The sequence below is a fragment of the Phasianus colchicus genome, chromosome 7 (assembly GCF_987193195.1).
Source record: "Phasianus colchicus chromosome 7, bPhaCol1.hap1.1, whole genome shotgun sequence".
NCBI lineage: Eukaryota > Metazoa > Chordata > Aves > Galliformes > Phasianidae > Phasianus > Phasianus colchicus.
The window spans coordinates 32,760,261-32,775,283 of NC_143442.1; the positions used below are offsets into that span (position 1 = coordinate 32,760,261).

The 15,023-nt window shown below is 39.7% G+C and overlaps 1 protein-coding gene across 8 annotated transcripts in view; it reads right to left on the reverse strand.

Annotated features, from left to right (window-relative positions):
- ERBB4 (erb-b2 receptor tyrosine kinase 4) overlaps positions 1–15,023 on the reverse strand; it is a 507,767-nt gene that overhangs the window by 122,481 nt on the left and 370,263 nt on the right. For 4 of the 8 annotated variants that reach the window (XM_090144448.1, XM_090144446.1, XM_090144445.1 and 1 more), the window contains 4 exons: positions 11,043–11,175; positions 9,796–9,889; positions 8,205–8,359; positions 2,576–2,650 (listed from right to left, as the gene is read on the reverse strand). In XM_090144448.1, the coding sequence (XP_090000574.1) occupies positions 2,576–2,650; positions 8,205–8,359; positions 9,796–9,889; positions 11,043–11,175 (457 nt within the window). Of the gene's footprint in view, positions 1–2,575; positions 2,651–2,770; positions 2,816–8,204; positions 8,360–9,795; positions 9,890–11,042; positions 11,176–15,023 lie in introns of all 8 variants that reach the window. The other 4 variants (XM_090144450.1, XM_090144447.1, XM_090144452.1 and 1 more) reach the window with 3 other exon arrangements.

Sequence of the window (15,023 nt, forward strand, 5' to 3'; positions counted from 1 at the left end):
ACAACAACAGACAGAACGTGCGACTAACAGCAGGCAAAAAGAGGCACTTGTTTCTCCCACGACTTCCAGCCACTTGGACTGGTTCTCTTATGGTGATATTCACTCCTTCAAAGACTGCGCTTTGGCTGTCAGTTAAGACTATGGTGAAAGACTTTGTGATGATCAACTTATATTGAAAATAAATGCAGGTTCTCTCAGGAAAATGACAAGGACACAAGATCTAGCATGTCATTTAACAGTAATCTAAAATAAATAATCCATCATACACTGTTTTGCCTAGACAGTAACAGCCCTTATCAGTGGAAATGAAGAAATAAAAGGGTTTCTTTTATCCTTTGGGCAGCACTCTAATGAAGTTCAGTTTTGGGGTTTCCAAGCACAAGCATGTGGGACCAAATATATGCAGAAAGACCAATATTTCACCTGTCCTTTGGAAACAAACCACATGATGCACACTGGAACATAAAAATTCCTCTGCTATTCTATCAGACCCTCACAAAAGCCCACAAGTCAATGGATCACAGCAGAACTAAAGAAGTAAGAGGAAAAATGGGAGAAATTCAAGTCCACGTGAGAAGGGTGAAACTAAAATAATTAATCATTGAAGTCTATAGGTCTAGGGATACTGCATGAGTTTTAAAGGGACAAGAAGGTTTCATCCAAAGTCTATAATACATCCATTTTTTATTTACACTCCTGCTTGCTCTCTTAATGAGAAGTATCACTTTTGCCAGTGCAGTTTTGCCCATTTTTAGCCAAACAAAATGTACCATGTTCACAAACAAAATACAGAATTTTACCATCTCATCACATTTACAGTGCACTAACTTTCCCTAAGATAAATTCAGTAAACTTGAAACAAACATGAAAAAATCCATGAGCTCAAAGCAACATTTGAGGGTCCTTCTCCTTTCGTACTTCTGAACCAAGGAAGAAATGCTTTGCCTGAGCAAGGAAAAATACCTGCTTTAGCATCCAATCTGACCATTTGTTTTCCTACCTGCATAGTAGATTCAGATGAACTAAGATATACACAACATAAAATACGACCTGCATATTGCCTGCTAACCCCTGGCTTAAGCCTGACACCTTGTGAGACAATACTTCCCCTTTAGCGTTGTGGCCCCACATCCAAGATCCCAGGGTCCAATCACTTACTGTGATCAACAGCAGTCATTCCCTTGGCTTCAGAGAGTATTTGGCAGTACCCTCAGAGATTTAACTGCTAACAGAACATTTCTGATACAAATACAAGCTTTCGAGTTGCACCACTTGAATTCAACTGTGAACAAGGTCTGAACAACTTTGGGGCAAACAGCGGAAGATAGATGGAGCAGATTGCAGCACTGAGAGTTCAACTGCTGCCAAAAATGTCATCTTCACAGCACAAAGCCCTTAAGGTTTCTTCAAAAACTCATTAAAAACCCCATTGATGAAATATATGCTATTTTAAAATTGATTATCAAAGCAAGGGACATCAGTTTAATGTTCATTCTCTGTGGTCAGGTATGCCCTTTAAAATTAGGCAAACAATCATAATACAATCTTCCTTTGTGCTTTGAGTTAAAACTGTAGTTATTTTAAACAGATTGCTGGTTTTCAGTAATTTGCACTCAGTGAGTATCCCTGAAAATGAATCCCACATAGAAGTGCTTCATACAAGATATCTCGAAGCAGAAAAATTCCAAACAATACTGAAATGTGAAGAGGGTTAAGTCTTCTTCCTCTGTCTAATCATTGGTCTAAGAACTCAGTTAGAACTGACACCCATTTAAATACACAGCTATACCACCCGATAGCATTTATACTGCTGTCCAAGCCTAAACACGTACTCCCGCAGCAGCAAGAGAATAGGAATCTTCGCATTAGGTACCTAACTTCAAAATCATCTCTTCAAATGAATTAATAATGAAGCTGATTGAGAGGATACATTTCTTATCTAATCCTAGCTCATGACAGTAACCCCAGAGCCTGGAAGTCATACTAACCAGTTTTAATCTTAATCAGCAGCAATGAAGGACTTTCACAGAAATGAACGTAGAGTATAATGGCAATGCTTTGGAATTCCTCCTGCATTAGCTCCTTTTGATCATCTTTACCAGAAAACAAAATCACTGAAATACTACCATGTTTTGAATTTGTTTTCTTCGAACAGAAAATTAAAAAGATCAAAAAAGACTTTTATGAATTGAGGGAAAAGTTCAGTTTTACCAAACCATTTACTTTCCACCCCCCATATGAAAGTATGGAAGAAAAAGCTACAATTTCTCATATGCACTGACGTTTAAAACATTAAATTGAAAAAAAAAAAAAAAACCATTTCAGTTTAACCAGAGGTTTCCACTGTGTTTACTTCCAGTAAAATTCCATCAAGAAACATTTCTGCAGAAAACTTCATGAAATTAACTGGCTTTGAAATGGTAAGTAAACTTCAGTGTTTAAAGGTGTATCTTACTTGAAAACAAGTTATATTCTCCCCATACTCTGCATTTCTGGACAAACTGGATAGTATGACATTCCTATGGTAGGTAGGGAAGACCCTCGTGTACAAAAATGGAGAAGTGGTGGATGTTACCTAGCATGTTGTGGTAAAGTGGACTGTCGTGTCCATGGATAGTAAATGCAGTCATGACTAGCTGGACCTCTACACCTGCAGGCAATTACAGAACAAAAGACGTCATTTGCCATTCACAAGGACATGCACACGCATGCGCCCTTGTCCACACGTGGAGGATGGAAGACACACAGGGAACGACCACTCAGCAAGTACCTATCCATCAGGCCGACGCAGTCCTCGATATGCGGACCTATGCACCTGCAGCAAATCCAAATTGAGAACAAGAAGAGAAAGAGAGAAAATGGTTATTCGCAGATCCCAGAAGCAGAAATCCCCTCTTTGTGACACGCTTTCGATTATAATTCTAAAAAGAGACTCGAGTCACCACAAAATTATAGACTGTGACAAAAACAAGCCTGTGAAGGGAACAATAATAGCAACATAACCAGCATTCCAAAGTTGGACCATTTGTGGCTCATACAGTATTTAAAGCAGGTTTCACCTGCATGTGTGGGAGGCCTGAGAACAGAGTCGCCTTTCCTGGATGTTTTTTGAATAATCAAACTGGTGATTACTGCACAGAAGCTGTTCATTTGCAACACATGAGACCTCCAGGAGCACAATGCAGAACTCCCCCCCTCCCCACTTCCTGTAATTGATGCAATTGTTCCTTCTGTTTTAAGTGCCTAGCCAGGGCACACGTTTTGGAAGCTGACTGTACTCTTATCAAGGAAACTCAAGGATGAGATTCTCATTAAAAAAATCTGAGTAAGATGTTGTCTGCTGATTCAGGTGCTTCGTCCTGCTATCTGTAGATGCTGCCAAAAGACTTCTATTGCAAATTCAGCAGGTGCTCACCAAAGGCAATGGAAATCCAGGGAATCACTTTATGCAGCACCACTCAAGCACAGCCATGGGCAAAGAGCATCGGTGTTTCTTTACCCTTGCAAGGAACAATGACCAAAATAGCATGCTAAGTTGTCTTCATTCAAATAAAGTCACCTACCACTTTTTACACAAGGGTCAAGATTATCAGAGACAGACAGATGTAGGTGAGCTTTCAGAGATTAAGACAACCTGACATGCCTCAGTGTTAAATGCCCAGCAAGTCCCTCCTTATCCACAGCAAGCAAGTAGCTCTCAATTTTAAAGAAACTAAGCCACTTATTTCAAATGTTTAACAACACCTGCAGTGAACTTTCTCTCCTGCTCACCTGAAATTATATTTTACAAAACAGTTGTGACGTGGTAACAAAGATTTTCAATATTTCTTCAACAGTGGTTTCCTTCAATAGATGCAAAGACAAAAGCAGATTCATTACATACCCAATTGGACAGATCATGCATGAAGTGAAAAGGGGTTAATTAAATACAGTTCAAGAACTCAGAACTATTGACAGGCATTTCTTGAAATTTCTGCTGTCCTGGGCTTCACAAGTCTGTGTTTTATCCAACCTTCAGCCAAATCCAACATTCTTCTTTTCAAGGTATTCTGAGCAGTTTGCTGAAGACCAGTGCAGTAATGAAGGCAGCTTAAAGAATACTGTTCAGATCTTTCATCTTCTAGCACGTCAAGAGAAGCTAAGTTCAGACTCCTGCTATAGATAAGGGTCCTCTTGAAACTGCAGTTCTGAGAGCCCATTACTAGTTCAGGTAACTGGCAGACACAAAGAGCCTATTGCCTTGCAGTCATTCCATAACTGCACGTTTGTTCTCTAGAGGTCTGAGAGAATAAGAGATGATCCAAGAAGAGATGTTTGGACTTAACCCACTTCAACTTGAAGTAGTACTGATTTTTGTTTAAAAATCGATAATCTTCAGTGGGTTTCCTAGCCTCAAACAGAAAACTGTCTAAGTGCATTTTAAACTGTTCAACATGACTCTGAGTACTCACATACTCTTTGGTTGTCCTGATTGACATGCAATAAATACTGTGTGAGTAACAGCAATAGACAGTTACTACTATTAACAAGTTGATTTTCACCATTAAGTCATCAATTATTTTTTCTCTGGAAATAATTTCTTTCCTTTCAGGCTTTTTTTGACACATAAGTACAAGCATAACACAATCATACATCACAGTGGCATTTAATTCCCCCCCAGGCTTCCTTCCCCTGCTCGGAGTCCGGAGGAAGAACTTCTATGTTCTTTCTGTAAGAGGAACTGAGTAGTATCAATACAATCATACGTAAAATCTATTAACAATAATCAGTCATTACAATACAGCTTATACAGAAAACTATACGTAGAGCTCTTCACCTTCCCTTTAGAAATAATTGTTTTCTGAAAGAAAATTTGTTAGAACAGTTTTGAAAATTGAAGTAATGATTTCTTTTTTCCTAAAATAACCCATTTCCCTCCAGCTTTCACAAAGATTATCAATTTTCATTGAGACCAGAAAGTGGGGCCTTAACTTCTCACAGATTTCAAGCAGCAAAATCATTTTCAGTCAGATGAATTCTCCAAGAACTTCGTTGCTGAAAACAAAACTGATTATGAGATAGCATAAACAGATTAACCGCGGACACAAGAAAACATTTGTTACAGCAAATACCTGATCACTGGACTGTTACTCTGAATAAAGCCAGATGAATCAAAACCAAGGATTTACACAGGTAACAGGGAGTGTGAGTTGATACTGATGGCAAGAAAGTTGAACTGGAGCTGGAGGCAGAGAGGAATTTTTCCATCAGCAAAGCAGCGTTGGTCTCCAATTATTTAGCATTTGTTGCCACTGAATTTCCACTATGATGCCAACTGGAATTCAAAATGCCCTTAGAGGCAAGGCAGTCCTCGTGCCTTCAAATCCCTTCTACCACAACTTGTCAGCTTCGAGGGATAATGAAGTTTTGGATAATGAAGAGCAATACATTTCCTTCAAAAATAAAAGTAGTAAGAAAATGCCTGTGATGAGAAGAGGCGTCCTTTGTGCCTTGCTTAGGGAGGAAGCAGACTGTCAGATACTGTTATATAATTACTATTTCATTTCTGCAAAAGTGTTCCATTTTAGCTAGCTTGGCAAGAAAAAGTGCCAAATGTTTTCTGACTCCCTTGAATTAAATGGGATAGCTGTCCCACGTGCCTCAGACCTGCTTCAAATTGGCTTCAAGTAGCTGACGTTTACCATGAGTATGCAAAGTGAAAAGCACAGTTGCTGCATCCAAGCAAGTCACTTCTTGATGTTTCTCTTGGTGAACATAAGATCATTAACAGGACTGGATAATAACACACCTATCTACAAGAGCAGTCATTATATTTGAATAAAGAATGGCACTATCAAATCTCACGCTCAAGTGAGCAATCATCTGCAAGTACCAGGATGAAATTATGGCAGAACACTCACAGAAAACACAAACGTGTTGCAACTACCTTCCTCTGTGACAAAATGGCTGGAGAAGATCAAAAACAACATTAAGAGAACTAAAACCGTATTTTAGCAAGGATCTCGATTCACAGAGCAGTACTGAAGGAGCTGAAAATACCATAATAGGAGCAGCGCTCTACAGCAGCTCAAGACTCTTCACGAGTACCTAAGCTCCACCTCTAGGGCACTGGTTTTATTCCAGCAATTGATCTGACAGCAGAGCCAGATGAAGGAGAGCGTTAGGTTTTCCGTACCGCTCAGTTGTGAGTCAAATATCAAGACGTGCTCCCTCCAGAAGTGATTTCATTAGGAACGCTGACTGAAGGGAACTTCAGTATTAATTTTGGTAGGAAGGATATGAAACTAGAGAATTCAGCATTAAAGGAGGAGAGAATGAAAGAGACCAAGTCCCTTCTTTGTAAAAATATTCAGCTCCAAGACTGTTGGCAAGATAAAAAAAAAATCCATGAACCCCAAACATATGGGATACTCATTAACAGATTAACATAACATAATTGTAGGAAGCCATCAGAAGCACTAGAAAATGACATCTATTTTTATCTAGATTGGGGTCTGTGCATGTTGTTTTCATGAGAGGTGATAAAATGCCTAAGAATAGATATTAATCTTACAACACTGGGATGAGGATTTCTGTGAGGAACAGTATTTAACTCATGGCATAGGTATAGCTCCTGATAAGAGAGACATCTTTGTGGGAGAAGTCACTGGCTCTATAATAGTGGTGGTACTTCATTTCCCTGGGGATTGGCACACTATTCTTGATGCGACATTCTTTCACTTTTAACCTGAGCCAGACATTTGCAGAAAGAAAAGGGAAAAAGGTCACGGGATAAATTATCGGGTAACTGAGCTTAAAGGAATCCCGTGTCACTGAGGGTTGCCAACAAATGCTAGCATGTAGTCACAGCTGCCTAATGCCCTATTTGTTTATGAACTAGCACGTCAGATTGCCATCACGAGCTGTAAGAACCTCCTACCCAGGGAGACAGTACCAACCAACTATCTGGAAAATATTGATGCATCTGAAGAAGTGATAAGGAATGGAAGATGATTTGTTCCTTTCCTAGTTTTGGAGAAATACAGTTGTTTTATGAAGACTAGTAATATTTCAATCTCCCTAGAATAGAAGACTGTCTGGAAGAAAGGTCACATCCCACTCTTCTGAGAGGTCAGAATAGCTACAAGGTGCCTCTTTATTACTGTCTTTAGACAATAAGTCTACCATCCACAGCTGGGTTTGTCAGACTCCATCAAGCTAGCACATCCACCATTCTCTTAAAGCCAGAAACAGAGCTCCTGAAGCAAGCTCATCTTAGCAGATTGTCTTCTTACTTTTCTGATTGCAAAATTGAGGGTCTGAAGGAAAGACCAATCTGTAACAGATCCCGGCTGTGTCTGAGATCTTACCTTCATTTCCCCAATGGCTCTATTATAATTAGATCTGCAAAAGCAGCAAAAGGTCTCATTTTGAATGGCAACAGCTGTTGACATCAAGATTACATTGAATAATTTACCAGTTTAATTTTAGCTGCTAAACAGAAAGGGCCTCTTGTGAAAGATTATTTCACCGGCTGAAGTTTTCTCTTTCTCCCCCGGCTGTCTTTTCCTTTCTGTGTATCCTGGACAGCACTAACCTCATCAAAAAGACATTTCTAATCCACGTGGCCAAAGCAGAACAAGAGCTGTCTATTTGATTACTGTTATTTTCTTGCAGATTCTTAATTTTGGCTCAGATGCACAGTCTATGTATTTTCACATATAACAAGTGATTGATTGGGAATAATACTTAGACAGGACTTGAGGAATGGATCCTCAAATTCTGACTCCTGCAGAATATGGCTCCTGGTGAACCCTTTGCATTAGTCCCTCTGTGTCTCATAGAAGTGCTACAGGGTTACCTCAGCAATACTAAGGAGTAAAGATGACGATTCCATCAATAAGTAAAACAAAGTCACTGCAGAGGCCTAGACACACAAATGTAAATGGCAGCATTTGTTACAAACTGGTGCTAGCTAGCAGGAAGGCTGTGAAAAGACCTTCGGTGTTGGTCTTCATTAAGAGAGTAAGATTTTTTTCTGATAAACTATTGGATGTTTATGGCAGAAACTTGAATGTCATGCGAACCTGAAAATAAAGTTGCATTACACTCCTGCACACACTTCATTTGCAGGAGCAGGACAAGTACTTTGCCAAGCCAAAACTGCACCTAGATCATAATAGGTAACAAAGCTTAACTAGGAGGGTTCACATCACAGAACTTACCCTTGGGTGCAATTCGGATGGCACGGATGGCATTCACGATCCTCATCAGCATATTTGAAAATGAAACTGTTTGCCCCCTGTAAGCCATCAGGACATTTCTCCACACAATTCGGACCATCCTTAAAATGGAAACACTTTGTGCAGTGGTCAGGCCCCTGGAGAACGTGGAAGAAACACAGAACATTCAAGTTACTCCATATTTCCCTTCTGCACTGGAATTGCAGGTCCTAGCATGACAGCACATACAGCAGTAACTGTAGTGGTGTTTCTTTCCCAGCAAACAGCAAATCACCCACATGGTTCCAGCCACTGTTGAGGAGCAGCACATGTATATCTTGGTAGTTCTGACCACAAACTTAGCTTGTAGAACATAAGATTAATTCCTAGTTTCTAGATAGGTTTCTCCACATTACCAGCATGCTTAACACAACAGACTTCATGTCTGTTTTTAAGCCTATATAGACACAAAGAACAAAAACAATAGAGGTAGAGTGATTCACTATCTCCACAATCCACATTATTTCCCATCCTGCCTTCTCCCTATGGCATCTGGTTATCCTTCAGTGTTTCTGTGACAAGGTCTTCTTGATATATAGTTTTATTTATTTATTTATTTATTTTAAACAGCCCAGACTACCAACTAAGGCTCCAGAACAACGTAAGCAAAATTAAGCCAGTGGAGCCAACCAAAAACTGTGTTCTGCTTGGGCACTGGTCTACAGCTTCACATCCATGAAGCCTCCTTCAAGTCCAAATTTCTCTCATGGGCTGAGATTTGCAGTGTTAGCTTCCTGCTTTGTGACAGCATTGCAGAAAGCAGAGTGGTACAGCAAAAACAATTATGAGAATGATGAGCAGTGCAATGTGTTTTCTTTACAGTCATTAGGTTACATCAGAGAACCAAGGAAATAAGCTACAGGTTAAATTTCCTCAGTAACGAAGAACCTGAAATACAACTCCTTGCATCCAAGATGCTTTTAATCTTGGCAATATACAAACAACCGAAACAGGAAACAATTTTTATCCAACAAAAGGACAATGATCTTTGAAACAAGACTCACTGCTCGTATAAGATAATACTGGCATTATGAAGATGACAGTTACAGTTAGCATTCATTTTTAAGATGTGCTGCACCAGAACAGGCCAGCCTACATAGAAAAGACACTGCCCAAGCTTTCTGAAAACCTGAGACAAATGCCACATTTAAAAAAAAAAAACCAACCTGAAACCACAGTGAACAGGACAGAACTGAACATAATGAATAAAAGCAGCTAGAGAATGTTCAAACTGCAACTGAATACTATCTCACATTTAAAGACTTTGGACAAAACATTTAAGGCATTAAGACAACTCAGGAAAGAAAAAGACTCCTTTTTTAAACCATCTTCTAAAGCAGTCTAATTCACCCGAGTTCATTCCTAGAATCTGCTTAATACATGCAGAGTACTGCTCCTTCACGTAAAGCACATTTTCTGCCTACGTTAATGTTGATTTTCAACAGCTACTTTGCATTTTCTAAACAGAAGATAGCTGTGCTTTAGCACACTTGAACAGCCACCTAGCCCACAAGGTTCTCAGTGTTGCTCTTACCGGCCCATAGCACGTGATCATGTTGTCTTCCATCTTCTCACACTGGGGATCACACTCCACACAAACAGAACCATTTGCAAACTCTCGAAATTCCCTAGGAAAATATTTTGCAGGCAGGTTAGGAAAAAGCAAAAGTGAGATTGGAGCTGAGCAAAAATGGCTGCCTCTTCACCTGGTGATTATCATCTCAGCCTCCTTAAGCCAGTGGACTACACCAGCTGAGATTACTTTGTTTAATGGCATTAGGTTGCTTTACAACAGCTGAAAATTGAGCCCAATCAGCAAAGTCACTCAGAAAAAAAAACACTTCTCCCCAAGTCCTGATCACACTTCTCATATTTCGAAAGGGGCTGAGCACATAGAAAGAGCAAGTAACATTCTCTGATCAATACAATTCAGAACATTCTAGCTGAAGTGCTGGTTATGCCACTCAAATAGAGCCCCTCTGCAATCTTACTGAGACAGGCATCATGGCAGAACTAGCCATCAAATGCTGCAGGGTTTGTGGTCAGATGTGCTCTGTTGCATATGAAACCACAGTTTTCTAACACTGTTCTCCAACCTTATTCAAGCATATGAAACTGCGCTCTGTCAGTGTTCTTTTCATATGCATTGTCCAGACAGAAGTGTTTAAGTATTTTAATGCATTTATAGGACTTCCAATCCTCTCTCCATAACAGTTCCATGAATTAACATACAAGGCAAGAAAAGAAAGGAACCATGCAGCAATTTGATTTTCAATTAGCACCTCAAGGAGAAAAAAATTAATAAAGATAAAACAATGTTTTTAATTATGAAATAAATTATTGGGACCTTACTATACTGTTATGCAGAATGTTGAATTCCACCTGCTTCCCTCCAAAGCCTAATTATTAATTACTCCTACTGCAAGTAACATGAGCAGCTTTGCTCTATTTTACCATTATCAGGCACTCTTGACCAGCTTTGTCTGTTCAGTGTTTAGGCTATCTACCCTCTAGGAAAAAAAAAGTTCACATGCACAGCAGGTTTCATTATTTCTATTTCCATGTACACATACATAACATAAAAATCATAGGTAAATCTTTTCACACAAGTTCAGATTCTGAAACAACTAAAAAGTTATCCAATAATATATCTCACCCGAAGGCAGTAATATTGACAATGGAAATGGATACCACTTGAAGTAAAGACAAGGTAACTTACACATTAAATCCTGAATTATCCCATCAGCAGCACTAGGAAGAAATACAACAGAAATATCTTACCCATCATAGAGGTTACAAGATTCTATGCAGGTCCTGCCCCTGATGAAGCGCTTGCAGGAGAGACACTGGTCTGGCCCTGGCCCCCAGCAGCCATCACTTGAGCATAACTCATTACACACCATTCCGTCAGCAGCTATAGAGAGAGAGGACACTGCCATTAAATTACGTAGTCCTCTGAATTCCAAGGGAAAACATTTCATCTAGCATTCAAAAAACAAGATACCCCCCTAAAAATACAAAAAAACAAGGCCCAACTCTTCCTTGCTCACAGCATAAGCCATGCACAGAGATGATATGGCAAAATTCCACTCAGAACCTAATTACAGAAGTTTGTGAAGGGTAAAAGACCTCAAACCTCAATAGCCTTGAGGATAGTACGAAATTTCAGTCTCTGAAAAGAGAACACATCCCCTACAGCCCAAACGTCCCCCAGGCAAGCCCTGCCTGATGAACAGAATTAACAGCATTAGTTAAGGTGAGGTATTAGCCAACCTTAGCATTACTAAAACTAATTCTACCTCAAGAACCAACAGTAAGATAGCAAATTCTGTTTTTTGAAAGAAACTTCTCTACAACTGCTTTGCTTTTGAAAAAGAGAAAGGGAGCAGAGGGAGCAAGTAAAACACTTGCAGGTAGGCCAAGAGCCCTATGACAAAAAAGAGCTGAACTCACCCAACAGGTGAAGGAGCTCTGTGGCCATGCAGCACTCCTCCTCAGGAAGCCCCAGCTCCAAAAGATGCCGTCCCTTCCACGGCTGGCCCTTAAATGAGCTCAGGGTCTGCCCCTTGTGGCCAGCTGGGGAGCACAGGTGCAAACACTTTGCCTGTGCCTCCTTCAGCAGGTGCTCCATCAAGCCCTGACCTAACAGTTCCCTTGCAGCAGCTGTTAGAGATGATTCTAGAAAGGACTCTGCTGTATGCAGCACATTGCAGAAAAAATGGCCATAACTTTGGGAGTGGGAAGTCATGCCTCAAAGAGCAGAAAACTTGCTCTCTGTAGCAGTCATGTAGACAAGGAAGATCTGTTTAATACAGAGTGGTAAGCGTGATCTGATGCAGATAGGAAGAAGGAAAAATATAAAAAACAACCAAACGCAAAAGCTTATTTTTCAGACAGAACAATGCTGGATGAAATGTTCTTCTCTGAGCTGACTATTAAAGCTCAACAAAGAATTAAGAATTAGCATCAACAGTTCTATGAAACATCAGTTCAATATGCCATGCTCAGAAAAGCATACCAAATGTTCAGATTTTTTTCTAGAAACCAAACAGGGATCAGAAATAATTATCTTACCACTACAGAAACTCACTCTGCACTCACAGTTTGAGTACTACACCCAGTTCTGGTTTGTTCCTTTCAGAAAGGATAAAGTGAGAAAAAGAATGCTGCAGACTCAACCACAATGAAGGAACAAACAGTCCTAAACACAGGTGAGGAAGGGTACTACAAAATTCTATGATAATGTGAACAACAAGAAAAAAAAAGCACAAAGCAATTTTCAAGGCTTCTTCCAAGTCCCTTGAGAGCATTCAAAGAGATGGGAACCCAAGAGGCTTCAAAACAGCTTTTTCTTCCCTCAAAGTGTAGATCAAGCTGCAGAATTCCCTGGCATGGGGAGATGGCTTTAAACTGGAAGAGGATAGATTTAGATAATAGGAAGAAATTCTTTACTGTGGGGATGGTGAGACACTGGAACAGGTTGCCCAGTGAGGTTGTGGATGCCCCCTTCTTGGAAGCATCCAAGACCAGGATGGATGGAGCTGTGAGCAACCTGGTCTAGAGGGAGGTGTCCCTGCCTATAGCAGGGGGTTGGAACTAGATGGTCTTAAAGGTCCATTCCAACCCAAACTGAATCATTCTATCAAAGTATTACTTTTAATTGTGATTTCTAGATTCTTTGGTGCAAAAGCACCCGAAAAGAGAGCAAAGAGCTTTTTGTATTAACACACACACAAAAAACAATAGCCCACAAAGTAAAACATTGTCAGCCTCAAAACCAAACCTCAACTTAAAGAAATAAAACTAACAAAAGATGAGGGAAAGGTGGTTTCAACCAACAGAATTCTGCATTGCTATTTTATACAAATCCTTTACTACGTAAATGATAGGTGGTGAAAATGAGCAAAGAGCAAAAGCAAACAAATATTCTCTCCTCAGAATATGAAGAAGGCCCATTTCTACTGATTTAGCCATACCTTACCACGTGGAAGTGTCGAACTTGTATTCTGAATTCACTCTTCCATGATGAAACAGTTTATGTAAATGACTTATACAGCAGAGTGAGTAGATGAAAAATAACAACAATCTCCTAAATATCAGAGATAGCAAATTCATCGATACTAGCTTCTCCGACTCACTGAAAACAGCTTGAGCAAAGTGTCAAGGAATATTTTAAGAAGTAAGCTTGCTGGTAGAGTTCTGACAGCTCTCCTCAAATGCTTTTCGGTGTGTTTCCACACACAGAAAACACCTATGGAATAGCAGCTGCTATTCTTCACAGAGGGGCAACAGCATAACCAATGCTTTAATGGCAACACTCAGAAATCATTCCAATTTTGTTCTTCTTTTGGATGAAAGCTCAAGTCAGCTACAGCTAAAAAGAAAATAATTAAGTTTAGGAGTAATTGCAGGTGGTCATTTAATTCATGCTGGATGATTAATTCTCAGAGATTCCAGCACAGCATGAGAGACCAGAGCTATTTAGCACACTGTTACATTAAGACATCTTATTCTCTTGCCTTGAACTCTACTGCAAATCAAGAGTCATTCTACTGAAGTCAAAGGAGCCACAAACATCACACAAACCCCATGCAAGCACAGACAAAAAAACACTTTTTCAATTCAGTTTTAAGCCTAACTTTCTTTCTTTTTTAAAGCATGGTGACATTCTTACAGAAACTAGCAAAAGCCAGTAGTTCCACTATGCTGCTACTGATTAAATTTCACTGAAGCTGAAGGAGCCAGGTAAGAGTTTGCATTATCAAATGCTACATGCAGCCAACAATTCCTTTTCCACCTACTTTTACACCATTCAGTGCGATGCTGGCTTTGCACACTTAGATTCAGGAGGTGCTACTTGGTGCTACTTCTGGCCTGGTTTGTCATTGCCTGTGGAAGCTCTGGGTGATGCAGATGGTTTTGGGGGAACCCCAGTTGTGCCACGGGATTCAGAGCACACTTGAAGGCTCCCTTAGAACAGACTTCAGCACTTGATGCCTGCTCTGCCCACCTCCCTTCACCTCGGTGACCAGAGCCACACATGGGCTCTGCCTCACAGTGCCTGCTACAAGGATATCTGGGTTAAAAAGACAGCTTCAGGCTCAAACTGTATAAAAAAATACAAAGGAACAACCACCTAAGGAACTATTTTTAAACAATCAAATCTTTTACACCAACTGTTTCACTTTTCAGTCAATGACTGGCTTTAAGAAATCATAAGGAAAATAAAAAACCCCTCTTACTTTAGAGATCCCATTGTGCTCCTCCTCCATCCTGAGAATGCTTTAGGTTCTGATACAGTTTTATACATTCTCATCATCCAAAGGTAGTTTCCTGTTTTTCTCAATCTTTTTGTAACTTGATATTAAGCTTTTATTATCAGTCATTTTCTTTTCTTCCCCCTCAACTATTAGACTACTCTGAATTAAGAATTTATTCCTTCAAATAGCAAGTGACACTATTACAAGATCACTTTAGGTACAGGCAGAGCCATATACAATGAAACAAAGAGCTTTTGAGTAAAGAAAATTAAGATTGTCCTACTGGAAACCAGCCAACATAGTACCTGTTGTCTGAGAAAAGAAACAAGAAAAAAAACCACACTATTTCTTTCTGCTTATTTCTAATATAGAAATATTTTTACAAACAAAAAAAATCCATTTATCTTGTCATTCTTCCTTTTTCAAGGATGTCTAAAGAGATGTTTGAGTTTTAGATGTATTATTTGACATTTTCAGTGGCTGAGAATGATCTGAAGCTCCA